At 41.8% G+C, this 19,046-nt stretch overlaps 1 protein-coding gene across 4 annotated transcripts in view; it reads right to left on the reverse strand.

Moving 5' to 3' along the window:
- Positions 1 to 12,073: 12,073 nt before the first annotated feature.
- The window catches only part of LOC116184216 (cell surface glycoprotein CD200 receptor 1-B-like), a 30,365-nt gene continuing 23,392 nt past the window's right edge, over positions 12,074 to 19,046 (reverse strand). For 2 of the 4 annotated variants that reach the window (XM_085559807.1, XM_085559886.1), the window contains 2 exons: positions 18,746 to 18,792; positions 12,074 to 17,494 (listed from right to left, as the gene is read on the reverse strand). In XM_085559807.1, coding sequence (XP_085415933.1) covers positions 17,360 to 17,494; positions 18,746 to 18,792 — 182 coding nt within the window. In that variant the 3' untranslated portion in view covers positions 12,074 to 17,359. The remainder of the gene's footprint in view (positions 17,495 to 18,745; positions 18,793 to 19,046) is intronic. The other 2 variants (XR_014949946.1, XM_085559956.1) reach the window with 2 other exon arrangements.

A 19,046-nucleotide genomic window follows, 5' to 3' on the forward strand; every position in this document is an offset into this window, starting at 1 on the left:
AGCTCAGATCCAGCTAACAGAAGTGCCAGTTCAGAGCTGCCTGGCACCTCCCGGAGCTGAGAGAGGGTGAGGAGGTGGTTTTGCCACCTCCATCCCACGCAGGGTCAGTGCAGCACTGCACAGCTCAGCACACATGATCCTTCTCCAAAACTGCTGTGACAACGCTGGTCAGCACCAGCTGTGCTCAGCCAGTGAGGCTGGGGAACTGCACAAGTACTGAGATCTTAAGAGGTACAAACAGCAGAGGGAAAAAAAAAAAAAAAAAAAAAAAAATTAGTAGTAAGAAAGGATATCTTCAAATCTTATCTACATTCCAACAGCCTCCCACCTTCTCAAAAGCCACCTCAAGTACCTGGAGAGCTGAACTGGGACTTTGTCCCTTGCTTTAGATAGGAGTAAATGCTCAGCTTGCTTTATATTTCAGAACTACAACTTTCACAGTCAGACCACTACCATGTTTCCTGCTCTTCTTAGTTAAATACCCCAGTGTATGCCAATCTTCCCCAGCCCAGCCCTCACCTGTGTCTCCAGCTCACTGAACATGATGTTAAAGCACTCCATAACAATTTACTCCAGCACTCCTCTCTTTCACTTGACTGGATAAGAATAACAAAAAGCAACTGAAACACCCTCTAAGCTCTAAACCTGCAAATAGCGCATAAAACAGAAATAGAAGGAAGCAGCCTAGATTTAAGAGAAAGTAAATCAAGTGACAGTCCTCTGAACTACCTTTTCTATTCACCCCACTCCACAACACACACACACTGTGAGGGAAGAAGTTATTTCAGTAGCAGGTTTGACTTATTTTGTATAGTTGGGTAAAGAGCTCTCGTTTAAAGATCCTTCAGGGGAACACGGAAGGCTGTGAAATGATAACCTGATTTGCCTTCTCTCATTTTCTATACAAAGAAAACCAAAGAGGAGCGAGGGATTATTGGCTCAGGAACCACAGCACACATGAAACGGGAGGAGGAAGGAGAGGCTCTCACGGGACACAGCAGCTTTGCCTCAGCCCCCGGACGGGGTTTGATGTGGGGCTGCTCTGGCCCGCTGGAGGCTCGCTGCAGGGCCGGGCAAGCGGCGGGGATGTGCCGGGCCGCGGAGCCTTTTCCCGGGCGGGCGGGTCCCTCTAGCGGCGCCTGAGCCCGGCAGCGGCTCCGGCGGTGCTGCCGAGCCCTGCCCGAGGTCACGGCCCGGCCCCGCGCCCGCCCGGCCCGGCCCCACGCCCGCCCGGCCCGGCCGGGCCGGGCGGGCGTGGGGCCGGGCCGGGCGGGCGCGGGGCCGGGCCGGGCGGGCGCCCCGTGCCAGGCGTCCTTGGCGGCGGAACCCACATGCCGACAAGCGGGATACCCCGAACCCCCGTGTCTAGCTTCACCCGCGTTCAGTAGGGTTTATCGGAGAATCGTGCAATACCCCGATCTGTAAGGGAGGCGCAAGGATTATCGAGTCCAGCCGCCAGTCCGGCACGCCCCAGCAATCGCATCGTGTGGCCAAGCGCTTCCTGAGCTCTGGCATGCTTGGATGTGAGACCAGCTCCCTGTTCCAGTGCACAGTGAAGAGCCTTTCCTGATATCCAGGGCACTTTCTCCTCCTCGACGCAGCTCCATGGCATTGCCTTAGGGCTAGGTGCCAGAGAGAAAAGAGCTGTGTCAGCCCCTCTGCTTTCCCCCATGAGGGTGTTGAAGACCACAATGAGGTCTCCCCTTAGTCTCCTCCAGGCTGAACAGACCAAGAGATCTCAGCCATTCCTCATCAGGCTTTCCCTCTAGTCCCTCTGCCATCCTCATGGCTCTCCTTTGGACATTCTCCAATGGCTTCATGTCTTTTTTTACATCATGTCACACAAAAATGCCCTCAGGACCCGAGGTTAGGCCCCACCAGTGCAGAGCAGAGCAGAACAATCATCTGCCTCGACTGGCCAGTGCTGCTGCGCCTGATGCACAACAGTGTCTGCTCAATTAAAGGTTTGCCACGCACACAAAAGGAAGAATTTCAGTGGAAGGTTGATTCACATAAGGAATCATCACTGGGACAATAACGTGGGAGGAGCCATTGAGCACAGAGCAGGTTGAAGGCTGGGTTGGTGAACAGGGGAGCTGCAATATAGCTTTCCTGTGAGTTAATACTCCCGTAGCACAAGGCTCTTGGGACAACCAGGTGCCAGAGGCAATGGAGCTCTCCCAGAAAGGGAACATGACATTTGCCCCCTCTCATGGCTGCTTCAGGACTGAGGTAGTAACATTCTGTGAGCTGAATGGGACTCCAGGGCATTCCACTTAAATTTGGCAAGTCTGGGGAGTTCAGCAGTGTGTGTACAACCTCCCAAGCAAAGGTCAGAAAAGACTGTCATTTGAAATGGTGTGCAGAAACACCTATGCAGTTGAAAAATGTACATGAGGGAGAAAAATTGCAAATCACCAGAGATCAGGAGAGCTGATAACACAATAAAAAAGGTCTCAGCGACAAATAGACACTTCTGAGGTGGTTTCTAGAGAAGCCGTTCCTTTCTGATGTGTTATTTGGTTTATTTCAGGATTTAATTCTAAGTATTCATGAACAATAGCAAGCACTACAGAAATAGCCACTTAGCTCTCTATTTAAAGTAACGACATAATTTATGATTATTTTTGATTTGGATTTGTTTGTGGTTACTGGACTAGAGGTTTTGTTCACAGTTGCTCTTTACCACATTTTGATATTGAACAGTACTGTGCAAAGCGGCCAGAAGTTCCTCATTTCCAAAACCTGTAGCTCCTCTCATACTGCACAAGGACAAAGCAAAGCACAGGGCAGTGGGGAGTTATGCTCTGGAATTATAAAGTGGTCAATAACTTGAATTTCATTCTAGGAAAGAAAAACCATGCTGAAGTATGAATAACTGAAGTCTTACTGTCTTCATACATTCTCTGTGAAGTTCTACCAACAGCATGCCTGAATTTGGTGGAATACTGGGCAGCAGTACATCAATGCATAGTCTGGGTACTGAGGAGAGGAATTTTAAAGTTTCAGCTGAGACCAGAACATGTACACAAAGAAACATATATAGGCCACACAAATATTTATATATTAACGTAGAGCTGAAGTGCCACCAACAATCCTTTTCAGAGTTAGAAATTACCAAATATAAGGGATTCATGACTGCAGATCTTTTCTGAGCAAGAGAAGAACTCAGGAACTGTTCTAGAAAGGGCTCTTTCCAATTCCCCTGGCATTTTTCATGTTAAGAAATTCTCTCTTGTGCATTGCCTAACCATTGATTTATACCCAAGTGCTCCAGCTGGTTCCTGTCAGTTGTCCAATTCTATTCCTGTTTCTGGAAAACTAAATCTAGAATTGTTTATGCAATTCACTCACAGTTTGAATTTGCTTCTTCTTTTTTTTTAACTATAGACAGCACAAAAGCCACAGAAATACTTGAGCTGCTTTGCAAAGCTAAGAAAGAAAAATTATGACAGATTTTTTTACTCCTGTGCTTCTGTCAAACATATTTTTTTTTTCCTGTCCTATATGCTTTCTTCACTGTCATACAGACATAAAACAAAGAAACAAATAAACAAAACAAAAAACCCCACACAACCAATTTTGCCAGACCTGGAAATTCTTTCCAAGTTTTGTTGGATTCCCAGGGGGAAAAGGAAAAAAAGATCAAACCAAGGATCAAAAAAAATTAATCCAAATCTTTCATCACAACTGTGAAGCCAGTTACAATTACACATGCTGCATTTCCAAGGGAATACACAGGGGCAGTATGATCCCATCGCATTCCCTTTTGCTGTGGAATATATTACTAATATTGGTGGTAATTACAGATATTCAGACAGCCTCAAGCCAAACTAGTTTTAAATAGCAGAGAATTCATATTTTTGTTGTTTCGAGATATGTACAAACAGTAACCCTCCATTCATCATGGTCATAAGGTGGTGCAAACCACATCCTCCTATTCAATTGCCCAGAAACATGTGGGTAGGATTTCTTGCCAGATAGTGATCTTCAAAATATTCAATGTTTTTTTGATGCAAAAATATCACAGGGACTCTTTCTACCTGCAGTAGTTCACCATATAATAAGCAAGTGTGGAGTAAACTCCTTCCCTTATTCACCTACCTCAATTTATTTCTTTCTGTCACTACATAACATCCAGACAAATGTTCTGGCATGGGAGGGCTTCTTGCTCAAATGCACCTCCTGGAATTTCATTACTGTATCAGGTAAGTTCAGACATTGTCACCAACATCTCAGGAGATCACAGATGAGTGAGTGATCAACTCTGCATCACACAAGGTACCTGCCAAAGGCCCCAAGGTAAAATGAAGTTGACCTGAAACAAATAAGGATAGGAGCTTCCCCAGGCCCTGGTAAGGAAAAGGAAGATTGATGGTGAGCCAGTCTGCTGAGTGTGGCTTGGAGCACAACTAGAATTAGTGAAATCCACAGTCCAGCACCCAGGGAGAGCACCCTCCCAAGAGGTCTCTCGGTGTTCAGCTGAGTTGGTGTCCCAGCAGCAGCTGCAGAAGGACAGTGTGGGGACATGCTGGCTCACAGGTCCACAGGGCTGAGGTCAGGGAAAGGCCAGCCCAAACACACAGCCAAGGAAGATGACAGGACTGTGCCCCTTTAGTCCTCCCACTGAAATACAAACACTGCTTGCTAGACAGCTGTCATTAAGGTATGGTCACTTCTGAGCCTTTTGAGGGCCTTTTTCATACAAGGAAGTCTCCTGCTGACCAATTAGTCCAGATTGCCCTTTGTTTTGCATCACACTGTAGAAGCAATGCAGATCATGAATATGCTCCAGGTGACTCTGGCCTTTGTTGGTAGAATGGAATGAGGAGTATCACTGCCTTCAGCAATGCATTTTCTGATTTGGCTGTCTATGCATATAAAGTACAATTTAGTAACCCAAAATATAAATACAAAATAATCCTTTATTAATGCACCAAATGACTGACACTGCTACCATTTCCTCCCTGGTCTTTAGAGGTGTATTTCTATTTCCTTCTTTCACACATCCCCCACACTGTGGTCTAACCCCATCACCATGATCTCCTCCTGCTTCAGTACAACTTCTTCACAGGTGGCCCACTGCTCAGAGAGGCTTCACAGACCACAGGGCAGCCAGAGTCTGATACATAGCTTCTGTGTGGAGAATTACTGACCACAAAATCATGGGTTTTTCCATTTGCACATTTCCAAGTGTGTCAAAAGAGCAAAGTCAAGCACCTGAACTTTTTTTCAAGTACAGAAATACAGATATTACCTTGCCCCAAAAAGGCTAAAGAATGCTCCCCGAGCAAATGGGGATTATAAAAAAGGCAATAAACCAGACATTCATCTGAATAACAGCACTATCAGCCAGCAGTTTGTCCTGTTGGGTGGCTGCTTTGTCTACATGTTCCAGGGAAATTCCTTCCTTCCCGGCTGCTTCTGCCTGAAGATCATCAAATCCAAAAGTATCAGCCAGCACCATTTGTGGACAGTCTTGATTGTTATGGGAAATCAATGTTATGTGCTATTTCCTTGCTGATCTACTAATCTTCCTTTCAAAATTGTTAATAAGCCCAAGCTGTAGCAATGTAGGCACAAAACTCAAACAGGACAAGAGTTTTGTCTTACTTTCTATTTTAATAACAACATCAATCAAAAAAAAAAAAAAATCCACCGTAAACCTGAAAAAGCCATTTCATTCTACACTTCCATTTCACAGGTGGGTGTGTTTTCTACAGTCTTTTTCAACATCAGAGCTTGACAGTTGCAAAGATACTTGCAAAAGTGAGACCAAGGTCTGAGTTGGCAGCAGAAGTCATATCTCTAACCCAGTAAAGTGCAGATGTTATTGGTGTCCTCACTCCCCATGTTCACAACAAATTTATAAACATATTTAAACAATCCAGCCTTAAATCATGAATCTCAGAGTAGCTATGTTTTGGGCTTTTTTTCCCTCTCTTGTATTTAACACAATCCACTTGCTTTACTGTCCGAGTTCTTCATTGTCTTTTATAGTAACTAAAAGAATGCATCTCCAGGAGAAACAAGAAAGTTTTGTTTGTTCTGTGTCCTCAGTTAGAGATAAAAAAATCATACCAGAGAGAGACAGAGAAGGATAAACTATTGCCCAAGATCACAAAAGAAAACAGTTACACAGAATTAAAGACAGTTCTTCTCACCTGCTATGACATTATTTGATTCTCTCCTTAGGCTTCATTATGTCATTTCTAAATGTAAAATGTTAAAGTCAGGAAACAAGCAAGGGACCTCCTTTGACATAAAAGTGCAGGGTCTAGAGTAGAGATTTGATTAAAGAATACAGAAGTTGATTATTCTTGGCTAGTTTCCTTATTGTTAACCTTTACTGTTTGAAGTCATAGCTGGGGCTTCAGAAAATAGTACAACTGAGATTTGTTTAATTTGCCATCAACAGCTGTGGTGTCAGATCCACTGGGTTTTCAATAATTTTAAAACCCAGGAACACAGAGTAACCAAACACCAAAACTGAGACTCAAACAAGTGGGATTTTAAGGTAAAACAAAGCAAAAACCATCAGAGACTCTGAGTAATCAGTGAAAACAAGCAAGGCTGTAGACAGCTTGTGTTTTCAGAGATGGTGGAAAGTGCAAATTATTTCACATGAGGAAATTTTGCATGAAGCCAGTAGGAAAAATGTTAAGCAGGTTTCTGTGGAAGGCCACAATTAAATTTTCACTCTGTCCATTCAAAATCACACTAAGATGTCTCCTCAGGCTACTACTTGGTACCCTGAGGAAGGGTGTGATCTTCCAAACATCAAGCCGACGTCAAGCTCTTACCATATCCAGCAGTTTTCTGATCCAGACACAGCCACCACGGGATTTGAGGAGGGGTGCATCCTCCTTAGGTGGTGATTTTAGGCAAGTCTGTTCATCCCTCCACGCACCCAAAGAATGGACACAAAAAACGTATGGGAGTCATACTGAATGTCTACCTTGCATCAACACAGATTCATTTGGATCTCTGCCCAAACAGCTGCTGAATCCTCTGATGTGAAGCCATCACACATCAAACTAGTGATGAGACTGATAATTAAAATTCCCTAACACTTTGCAGTGAAAGACTTCATTTGTACCACTTCTCAAGGCTTTTCACTACTCAGACTGACCCCCTTCTGCCTCAAACAGGTGCCTCATATCACAGGAGTGTCTGGGTTAACACAGAGCCCTGGCCTAGACCACCTTGCCAGGTACCAAAGCAAACCTGGACCAAAATGCTCCTCTCATTACAGAAAAAAAATCCAAATGTTTCTCTGCAGCAGCTTTTACCCGCACACACCCTTTCCTACTTACAGAGCGCTGGCTGTCCATGACTCCAATCAATCCCACAAGATCCTCTGGCTCTCCCAAAGTCCAGGGATGCAATGAGAGCTGTGGGGCTCAGAGCTGCTCTCATCACAGCTTTTCTTGCCCAAAACCCAGCAAGCCTCCTGCTTAGCAATTAAAGGTATTTTGCAAGACCAGCTGTGTAGTTGCACAGGTGTTAGCAATTCCCTAAGCTCCTTGATCCATAGGACAGGCCTTTTTGCAGGGCAATCATATTTCCCCATCCTTTCGGGGATTCCCCATGTTCCTAATGTCCATTTTAATTGAATTTACCCCTCTTTCCAGAGCTGGCTGGGCTGATGTTTCCTTTGGGTTAGAAGTCCCCAACATCTCTACATCTTTAACATAAAGAAACTCTCAGCTTTATTTAAAATGAATTCTTGAGCTTTTTGGTCCGTTCTTCACCATTTAGCTCCCCCTAGTTATGCATGATTTTCTCTTTTTAAACTAGGATCACATAGCCATGTTCCAGGTCACATCAATTAAATCAGCCTCACTCACTTAAGGGTTTTTCTGCAACTATTTCCTCTAAGTTGTTAATGTTTAGTTTCAGAAACAAAATTTTAAGTCACATCAACCCCTGGTTCATTGACTGTGGAGTTAAATAGATTTTCTGTTGTCACTCCTGTGGCATATGATTGCTGATGGTTTTCAGTCTGGATGACTAAGAAAATTTCCTGTGACACAAATCTCTGGAGTATTTCATCTCTAAAAGCATTCAGTAATTCTTTATTTGCATCCAAATTCAACTCCCCAGTCTATCCCAGGAGATTTTCCTTTGACATCTTTTCCTGGAATAATTCTGATAGAAACTAATCAACGTTATCCACATTACCCTTTTTTTTCTTAACATCTTTAAAGTATGTTTCTACTCCTCCAATACCTTTAAAATCATTATTCTATCATTTCTGTACAGCCCATTTCCAACATGATTGCTCCTGTCATGTGATAATCACTGCTGCTCTTCCACCTCAATGTAGTTGATGAGGATATTCAGTTTCCTGCTCTAACAACACCTGCAATAAACATTTGGTTGGTGTTAACATCATATCTGTTGTTTCCTGACCATACTTTCTAGGCATATAAAAGTAAATACATTGATATTGGCATTGCCCCCTTAACTGCAGTTGATAGCAGTCTTACTCTTTTCCCCTTCTCCTGGTATTATAAAAAAAGCTGTAAGGACTTCACTGTTTTTCCAAACAATTTTATTAATTTCTTTATTTAGATTTCTTTTCACAAGCCAGTGTGATCCCAGGAAGCTGTGTCTTCAGCATTATCCATCCTCAGACGGGGGATGCCTCTTTGCATGGCTTTTCCTTCTAACCATACTCCTTGCACTGACTGCAGTGGAACTCTCCTGTCCTTCCTTTCTGTCCTGAATCCTACCAAATTTCATTTAAACCAAGTCTTTGTTGAGTATCACTTTCACATAGTTTGGTTTCTGTTTTATTCCTTCGGGACATTGACAGTTTGGTTTTTTTTAATAGGGAAAAATCCACTGTTGATCCTTCCTATGACCTTCAGAATCTTTTTCAGCCTCGACACCTTTCGTAGTCCTTCCTTAGGGATGTGGTTCGTGAGTCTCCCATTCACCAGTGAAAATCAATTTTTCCTGTTTACACTCCTGGATGTGCCCTTTGGGGGCAGGTGGGAATCTTTGAGGTCCTTTCCCTACTATCCTCCTGACTTTTGCCTCTCTTTTGGAGAAAGGTGCTTTGCTCCTCTCCTTTGGCACTACTGTTTCTTTTGCTACTTGTTGATTTTCTTCAGCTTGTGGTTTTCTTCAGCTTCACCGCAGTAATGCCTTGTCCTCTCAGCATATAACTACCAAGAAGTGGGTTTCAACCATCAGCAAAAATATTTCTTTCACAGAACATAATTAAATTTGTGGAACTCACTGCTGGATCTTATCTTATAGATTAAAAACATAATAAAGGTTAAAAGACATTTAAATAATTACAAAGGGTAGGTTTATCAGTAGCTGTTAAGAGATGTCTCAAACACAACCTCCCTCTCACAAAGTCCTAAGCCCTTGACTGTAAGAAGCTGAGCAAGGTTTTCAAAGGGTCAGATAGCTGTTGTTTCCTATGGTCTTTTCTCTTCTGGCTGTTCTGGACCATCCTATAAAATATTACAAAAAGTTAAAACTGTCTCAAGCCATCTCCAGAACGTTCCTCTGAGATGCTGAAAAAGAGATACATTTCACAATATCTGGCTTGTTTCACAGCCAGCTCCTCATTCAAATCATAGAATCATGGAATGGTTTGGGTTGGAAGGCGACCCCAAAGTTCATCTGGTTCCAGCCCCCCCCCGCCATGGGCAGGTCATCAGACACCCATAGATGCATTCAGGAACTGATTCAGACCCGATTCCATCAAACTCTACCAGGCTGAGCTCTCCATTGATGGTACTAAAACTGGAAGGGCAGAAGAATTGCCTGCTCAACAGGCAGTGTTTATATCTAAAATGTTTGCTGAGGGTGAACTCCAGATATAGGACTGCCCTTACATAGAACATTACATCTAGTAGATGTATTCCAAGAATTTGGCTTTTTATGTATTTTTTTGTCACACACACACACCCTCCTTTTTTTTTTTTTTACAGATATGCTAATTCTCCATTGGCACTTAAGCACAATGACCTTTCAGATGCAAGCTGTTCTGCAATAACAGTAGAAATTCTATGCCAGTTTATATATATATAGATTTATACACGTTTAACTACTGAATAAGGGATATGGGACTAATGCATTTGCAAATCATTGTGCAGACTGATCTTAAATCATTCTTTGTGGTATTTCAGAATTTGTGAAGAAAACATGAGGCTTAGCCAGCAATAATGCCTGCATGAAGCCATGTCTGCTATGTTTTTTTGCCAAACAATCCAGTTTTAGCAGGTCAAGAATCAGTTCCCAATGCTTTTTGCTAGACTGAAAATCACAGCAATAGTTGGCCTCATCTTTTCCACGTGCATCCTTTGTGTGACCAAAAAAGATCTTCAATAGATGAGCACTGCAAATTGGTATTTTTCAGTGCCTACTTGGAGCTGATGCTGAAGTTATTTCTTGCATACAAAACAGATTAAAAAGAAAAATCACACTGCAGGAAGAGCTTGTTTAACAAAAGCTAAGTTTATCTCATCAGCTGCGTAGCTCAGCAGGAGTGATTTGACAGAGCACAGCACAAGTTGGGGGATTTTATTTTGGGCTAGCTCTGGTCTGATCCTGTGAGCTGAACACCCGTGAGCAGCTGGAGAGTGTTAGGTGAAGCCCTGGGGTGCTGCAGAAAAGATGCAGCATTTGCTGTGTGCTCCAAGGCTGCTGGACAATACCAACCCCACACAGTGAGCACGGGACCACCGGGAGCTTCTTTTCAAAAGCACATTCCTGACCCAGGGATTCACCGTGTGAATGCATCTGCCAACAGATGACTGCAGAGGACAACAGCTACAGGAGAGTCCCAAGGACAGAGCGTGGACACCAGCTCTGGTGTGATTCAGCCTCTCTACATTGAGCTCAAATCTCTTTTTGCTCATTTGACAGCCCTTTTTGAAATGTGTTTTTCTAAGAATGTGCTATAGAAGGATGATGACAGCTGCAAGCTGAGAGCTAGAGTGATTTGTGTTTAGCCAAACATTTCCTCTGTGCCTTAACATCTTCTATGTGTTTCTTATTCTCTCCTCTATAGCCTACCCCAAACTGTCTCCTACATCAAAATCAGGTCAAATTAAGACACTGATCAGTTCAAAACTGCTGCAGCTGTTAGATATGGACAATCCTGACCAACAGGAATTACATTTTTTTCTGCTCTACACCAGACTGATACCAAGACAAGAGAAAGGCTTTAAGTACTCACAGGAGAGGGAAAAAAAAAAATTCCATTAGTCTGAGATGCACTTTTGTCAAGATGGCATTTCCATTTGTGTATCAGAAATTCATATTCTTTCTAAAAGAGGGAAATGATATGCAAACAATATTCTAATAGAAGACAAAGACTGGGATTTTGAGTGCACAGAAGAAAGATTTTTTTTCAGGTTATGGTTTCCACAGCAACTTTTCATTTCATCCCTGATGTGTCTATCTGTCTTATAAGGTCTTTCACAACATTTATATAAAACAAGATGTTCTGTTGATGGGAAATTATTAAGAAATTAATTTCTCAAGGAAAAAAACCCTGTAACTTTTCCTGTGTATATTCACAGCTTCACACACACTCACACACACCAAGCAATATACCTATGAATCAAGATGTTTGCATGTAGGTGTACATTTTTATTTTTGCTATCTATAGGAACATGAAATTGGCAGCCACTGTTGATTACACAAAAATGACAATGATGAAGGATGTGATACTAAGTGTAGCTGGTAGATATTCAGACCTGGAGGCAGGCAGTGCTCCTGAAGGTATCAGAGCTTTGCAGGCACTAACTTGCCTGATTAAGGAGGCAGACCTAACAATACACTGACTGGTGGTGTTGGATTCCAATCTTCCTGATTTGAATGGTTCAAGCAAGTTACACAAAAAGACAAACAGCCAGACCAGAGCTTTTCAGTAGTTGGCTCGCTCGTCTGTTTATTCCACACAACACTCCTCTCACACAAGATGGAGTGAGTTACAAGACATTCGTGTACTAAGCACGTTGTTCTGCAGCATGTGGCCGCATGTTTTGCACAGAAGAGGGGGTTGTGCTCTTCAGAGATCATAAATCTAGCACAGAAACGATTTCAGGAGGGATGTCCATGGTTTCTTTTTCAGATGTACACATGGAAATCTAAAATATAAGCACAGCTTGATACGAACATTATGATATGACAATATAAACGCTGTTGGACTGTGGCAGAAGTGAGACAAAAATCAATCCCAAAAGCACTTAGCCTTGTTTGCTCAGCAGTACTTATTGACAGCTGAGAGAATAGAATGAGTGGAAATAAAATTTTCAGAGCTCAGTACACAGTGATGAGATTAAAGTCAGAAGACCTAGAGAGGGACCATCGGCATAAAAATGCCTTAATAATGTAGAATCCAATGTTTACAGCATCCTCTTTCCTATTATAGCTCTGCTGGTGACTAAGCCTTGCCTGGTGCATTGACCTTGGCTGGCTGCCACCTGACAGTGCCCAGCCAGACACTCTCACTCCCTCTCCTCAGCACAACAGGGGGAGAAAATATGATGGAAAAGTTCATGGGTCAAGATAAGAACAGGGAGATCACTGGTTAGTGTCATGGGCAAAGCAGACTTTACTTGGGGAAGTTAATTTATTTTATTGGCAATTAATAATACAGTAGGATAATGATAAATAAACAAAATTGAAAACACTTTTGCTCTCACTCCTTCTTCTTCACAGATTTACCTCATATTCCCCAGCCCCAGCAGTGCAGCAGGGTGAGGAATGGGTTCTGGGGGTCAGTTCATACCTCTGCACCTCCACCACTCCTTCTTCACACAGTTCCTCTGTTCCAGCAAGTTCCTTACCATGGGACAGAGCCTTTCACAAACTGCTCCAGCATGGGTCCTTCCCACAGGCTGCAGTTCTGCACGAGCTGCTTCAGCATGGGTCCTTTCCATGGGATGCAGTCCTTCAGGAATAGACTGCTCCAGTGTGATTTCTGCCAGAAAACATGTTCCTGCACATATCCCTCTCCAGGGTCACAGCTCCTGCCAGAAGTGTACTCCAGGATGGGATCCCCATGAGCTGCAGGTGGAAATCTGCTCCTCCATGGACTGCTGGGGCACAGCTTCCTCACCATGGTGTCACCACGAGCTATAGGGGAATCTTAGTTTTGGTACCTGGAGCACCTCCTGCCCTTCTTCTGCACTGATCTTGGTGTCTGCAGGGCTGTTCCTCTCACATTTTTCTCACTCCTCTTCCTCACAGGTGCTGCAGAGTGTATTAAATATTCAGAAAAGTTTCTTCATTAAGAAGCTGGTCAGGCATTGTAACAGACTGCCCAGGAAAATTGTGAAATCACCATTCCTGGATGTCTCCAAAAACATGTAAATCTATCACAGAGGAGCACAGTTCAGTTGTGACCACAATGGTGCTGGGTTAATGGTTGGACTTGATGATCTCAGAAGTTATTTCCAACCTTAGCAGTTCTATGATTCTGTTAGACAGATGTCAGCCAAGAACAAATAAAATGCTGCATATTATGCATTTGGATTTGGTAAGTGAGCTTAGATTCACAGAAGTCTAAGAACATAAGATGCTTCTCATCAAGAGTGATTGTCTTCCTGTTATGCACTGGGGGAAAAAATGGAGACCTGGAGTAAGTATGTCTCTATGGAGAAGTTCAGTGAAAAGCACTAAAAATTACAAACCAAGTCACTATTTGAAACCTCTTGTTGCACACATAAAAAAAGGCAACAAAAGAATGAAGAATAAAATTGTATTTGATGCCAAAAAGAGAAAGAAATAAAACTAGATAATAAATTACTTAGAGAACATAAAAATCAATAAACTGAGAAAACTAATGCATGGAAATATTGGGGAAGAAAAAGAGTAAAGTTGGTACTTGCTTAAATAGGCATCATTAAGAGCACAAGTACAAACTATGACAGGATAGAGAAGTGATAGGAAATGTAGAAAAAGTCCTACTTGGTTAATTCCTGAGCTCTTCACTGCCTCCAGCACATGACAGGTGTATACAGATTGTGGACAAAAAATTAAGGAGCTGACAAGTTATCATTAAGAGCAAAGACTTCACAAAGTCAGAAAGACCAGGCCACAAAGACATCACAGGTGTTACAGTTACTAGAGGAGAACCAAATAAAGCATTATTTTCTCATCTGATAGGAAAATTTGTGACAAATTGATGCCAGGAAGTTTAGACAAAACTTATAGCTGCAATTTCAAACTTAGGAAAACTGAGCTCTTCACTGAACTGGCAAATACCCTTTGGACATCTGCTCCATTTCCAAAGTCTGTAGGAAAATTGTTTACCTTCTTCATTTCAATCCTGGTGTTGAAATCTGTGTTTTTAAACAAATATTGTTCATCATCTGAAGTCACATTCCAATTTATGAGGCTCTAAGCATAATGCTTTGTCACCATTTTTTTCCATATTTAGTGAAGAGAAAGAGGCATCACAACACCTGCTATTTCCAGAAGACAAATTGTTCATAGATTAATCAGAAAGCAGACATCATCATTATTACAAAGAGTGTCCTATGAACAATGTGAGTGAAAATCCACACAATAAACAGGAGTATTTTCATCTATAATCACATCTGGTGCTAAAAAGCTCAAGTGACATTCAGTCAACTGTGCATTTGACTAAATAGTGAATCTGAAACAGCAGTGTCATGCTCCCAGTCTTTTTAAATTTTTTTTTTCTTGTGACAATGTGCAAATAGTTCACTCCAATTCCCATCACTTTTTAGTAGCTCTCTCACAATGATTATTCAACAAACAGTCAGCATTTTCCTACACATTTTGGCAGTCTAAAATACCTGCCTTGATTAAATTTTTTTTCAGTGCAAATAAAAGACTAGGCTCACCAAGAATGTACTCATAATTAACAAGGGGGGGGGGGGGGGGGGAGGGGGGAACCATGATAAATATAAAAACATTTCAAGATGCTTATTTTTGAGACCAAATTGTTTTAAGATACCTAACACATTTTGTGTTGTTCTCTGGGTTACACCAAGCTGCCTATTCCATACAAAAGCAGCATGACAGAAAATATTTAAGTGATTATTTCTCATTCTCTAATACTCATCAGCTCAGCTCATCAGCCCAAAAAGCATGGCACACATTGCTCTGGTTATGGTAGGCAAAGAGGAAGTCACCAAAGCCCACACCCAGAGCTTCACATATGACAAAACCCTGCCCTTTACCAGTCATAGCCAACAGTGAAAGTACCTGTGAAAGCTTTATTAACATCCCGCCCTTTCTTACAACCACCCTCAATAGCCACATTATTCTCTTTGGTCTGATAATTTTTATTAATCATATACAACAAACCTAAGGGCCAATTTTATTCTAGGATAGCCTGTGTCATTGCCAGAGCACCTCATTTCAGTACTAAGCCTGCTCCAAATTTCTACCTTAATCGAAGAGCTGACACATTGCAGGTGACTGGGCCAATTCCACCAAATACAAATTAAAGGTGAAAATAAAGATATGAGTGTGAAAACCATATCCTTTCAGCCAGGACAAATTATCACAGCTTCAGAGAGCTTTCTCCCCATACACCATCATCTCACTGTCTACATTCTAATCTTTTCTGTCTCCATTAGATCTTACCCTTCAACATCACTTAGGGCAAAGGAATTAAGAAAAGGTCTTACATTACAGCCTAATGATCACAGCACACCTGCACTGTGATTCCCAGAAGCAGGCTGCTCCGCAGCCTAAATCTCTTAATTTTAACAGCCCTGTCATCCTTCAGTTTGGCTGCAATGATCCAGCTTCTGAAAAAGGCACAGATTGCTGCACTTGTCCAAAAAAACAATCCATGCTCACTTACCCCACTGAGAAACACCAGCCCAGGAATCCAGGTTTAGACCTGACTGGGCAGCTCCTTAAGAAACAAGAGATCTTTCCTGTATTTCAGAAGTCACAAATGATGCCTCAACTGCACCTTGGACAAGGCACTGATGCAGATTTCACTAGAGATGCAAAACACTTTTCCTGTCTAGAGTCATTTCAAACCTATTTGCTCTACTTCCAAGCTGTCACTTATTTCTCCCAGAGGTTTTACACATGAAAAGTGCCTCTCCCTCCCCACAGAAGGCATGATGATGATGCACACCAGAGTGAGAGTAACCCAGCACTGACATTCGACACCACAGGAAAGGCTTTGCTTGTCCACAAAGCCTGGAAACCAGCCTGGCCTCTGTAGACCCTTTTCCCTAAGGCAGAGTCACTCTTCATGCCTTTCTGAAAGGCTGGAGTGATGTCAGCAGACATCCAGGTCTATTTAGAAGTGATAAAATGCAATTAAAAGGCACAGGGAGATGGTCATGGCTAAGAATGCTTATGGAGCAGAGATAATCTTGCAGAAACAAGCAGGCAAAGGCTCTTCAAAACACACATTTCAGTTTAGTTACTGCTGCATTAGTATTTGGAAGTTCTGACAGACCTGACCAATAAAAACTAAAATTAACAACCAGTCTGTGGAGAGTTTTTTATCTTGGACATATGAAGATGAAAAGAAATAAATGGTGTGGTTAGGGTTGTCTTTGTTTCCTTTGTTTTAAACAAGCACACCACCTGCACTTTAGACAACTTAATACTTCTGTTCTCAATAAAACCATGATGTGATCTCAGCTTCTCAGGAACTGTTCAACAAACATTTACCCAAATAACCACAAAAATCCTTCAGGTGAATGTTTGCATATTTGCACATTTACATTAAAGAGTGACCAAAAATTTCCATTGCTGTTTCTTATTTCCGTATCCAGTATAATGTCAAATTTGTCTTATTTTCTACCAATTATCAATGCAAGCACATTAATTGAAAAAGAAACATGTTAAAAATTCAAAAATAAACAAAGATATCAAATACTAGATCATCATATGTCATGTGCAACCAGAAAACAAAATAACCAAAAAACCCTAAAACTGCCTTCTTTCTGCATTTCTGTTAGATGTATTGCTTAGACCTTCTGTACTTTTGACCTGTGTCATTTTCTGGTTTCCAACACAGAACTTTAAAGAGAATCCAGTTGTCAAAATGGAAAGAAAAGTGCTATATTTTCACCAGCAGTCTTTTACTCTGGTACAGAAATATGTTCATTATTGTTTTGAGGAAGGGTGGTACATACATCAGAGTCTTTTTCAAACAAAATTAAGGTATTTCCCTAATTCAATCTTTGAAAATTCCAACTTTCTCTAGAGCTGTATTGCTATCTAGAGAAAGACAAAAAAGCTTACTAAAAAGGGCCTTTCTGCCCCACATCATCAGGTCAGGAACAACCAAGGTTTTGGTCTTTTGGGTAAGGTCTGAGGCTTAAGAGTTGAAGTACCAGTTTGAGTAGCTGAGTATCATTAGCAGCTGAGCTGGCTAGTTGTGCCTACGCTCTCCTAAGAATACATAAATAGATCTTGGGTTGTAATTCGCATAGATGTTCTCCGGAGAGCCAGGAGGCTTGACTGCTTCTCTTCTCGCACGTGAAGGTGGGAACTCCCAGGCTCTGGTCTGCAAAAGGAAGAAAAACATGCACCATTGTATTACATTGTAGAAAATTGTAGAATTTTGTGGGATTGTCATTCCTATAGATCCCAAACTAAAAACAAAGAGCAGAAGAGACCTGGTAGGTAACATTACTGTTGAAAAAGAAATGTGATTTCTCTGAGCTCTCTGTGCAAAAGGGTAGAGCACAGAGGGTGAAACATGAACTGGCAGACAGATCAAGAACAGCCTTCACAAAGCCTCAACGGGACAGTCTTTGAAATTTTTTTCTTAATATTGTTTTTTTTCTTAATATTGTCTTTTCAAAATCAAATTTTGAAATGTTGGTCTCTACGGCAAAATAGATGGAAACAAACAATGCTAACTTCTCTGAAAACAAAGTACCAAAACAAAAACAAAACAGACAAGCCACAAACAATCTACTTTAGCACCTAAAATCACTGGAAGCCTTTGATCTCTGCAACTCCCCCTCTCATCAATGAAATTGTCCTGAATGGGGAAATGAATCATTCTAGCTTCAGAACACTCTGACCACTTTGCAACAAACAAGGCACACGAACCTTAATTAAATCATGAGCAGAAAACAAAATAGGAAATAATTGGTCTTTCCATGTGCATTAAGTGAGGCAGAAGCCCTGAGGAAAAGCAGCACATTTTCATATTTTTAAATATATATCACAACACACTGGAATTAGAGAGTGAGTAAAAGTTATGGTGGCAGATTTATCCCTGGTGTTTCCTGGCTTACAAGTATATGAACTGCTACATAAAATAAAAGTTTCATAGCTGTGTTTGTCTCCAATACAGCAAAACAAAGTGGGCCTTTTTTGCTCCTTGTAAAAGGCATGTCTGATTCCATCCAATCTTAAATCAGGCAGGCCTATGCCATTAAGAATACACATTCTTAAATAAAACATCTGAGTAAAGACTACTCTGAGAAGCAGAAATATGAAAATATTAAGTTTTGGGAGAGCTAAAATTCAGCATTGTAAATGTGACCTATAGACAGGAAATGCACCGCACCACTCTCTATCCAGTGCTTAAACAATTGCTCAGATACTCTGGTTATACATGAAGATAGGGCCATTCAAACAACAGACATTCTCATAGATGATGTGTTCCTCATTCCCCCCCTCCAAGTGCTCACAGAGGTATATGGGAGGTTTGTCAGAGTTGACACACTGCAAAGAAATCACAAGTTTTAGTGAAGAATACACGAAAACCTGCAAAGCACAGACACACACAAAGCCCACTTACTGTAAAATGTTCTGCTGGGGCCTGTGCTCGTTTAGGTAAGCAGCAAGCTGAAAGTAGGAAGTTAGAATGGTTTGATGGTGCAGGGTACACAACTCTTGTAGCTGGGGTTCTCCTCTAGCTGCCCCCAGCTCTTGAAAGACTTTCTTCAAAACAGTTCCCCTCATATCTTAAGTTCTTATTATTTTACATCCTGCTCCTTAACATGCTCTTGTTTTATTTTTCCCTTCATTGAAACTTCTGGTCATGCTGGGTACCCTGGTTTCTGCTGGGATAAGTTCATTTTCTTCTTAGTAGCTGTGTT

The sequence above is a fragment of the Lonchura striata genome, chromosome 1 (genome assembly GCF_050655825.1).
Source record: "Lonchura striata isolate lonStrDom1 chromosome 1, ASM5065582v1, whole genome shotgun sequence".
In the NCBI taxonomy this organism is placed as follows: domain Eukaryota; kingdom Metazoa; phylum Chordata; class Aves; order Passeriformes; family Estrildidae; genus Lonchura; species Lonchura striata.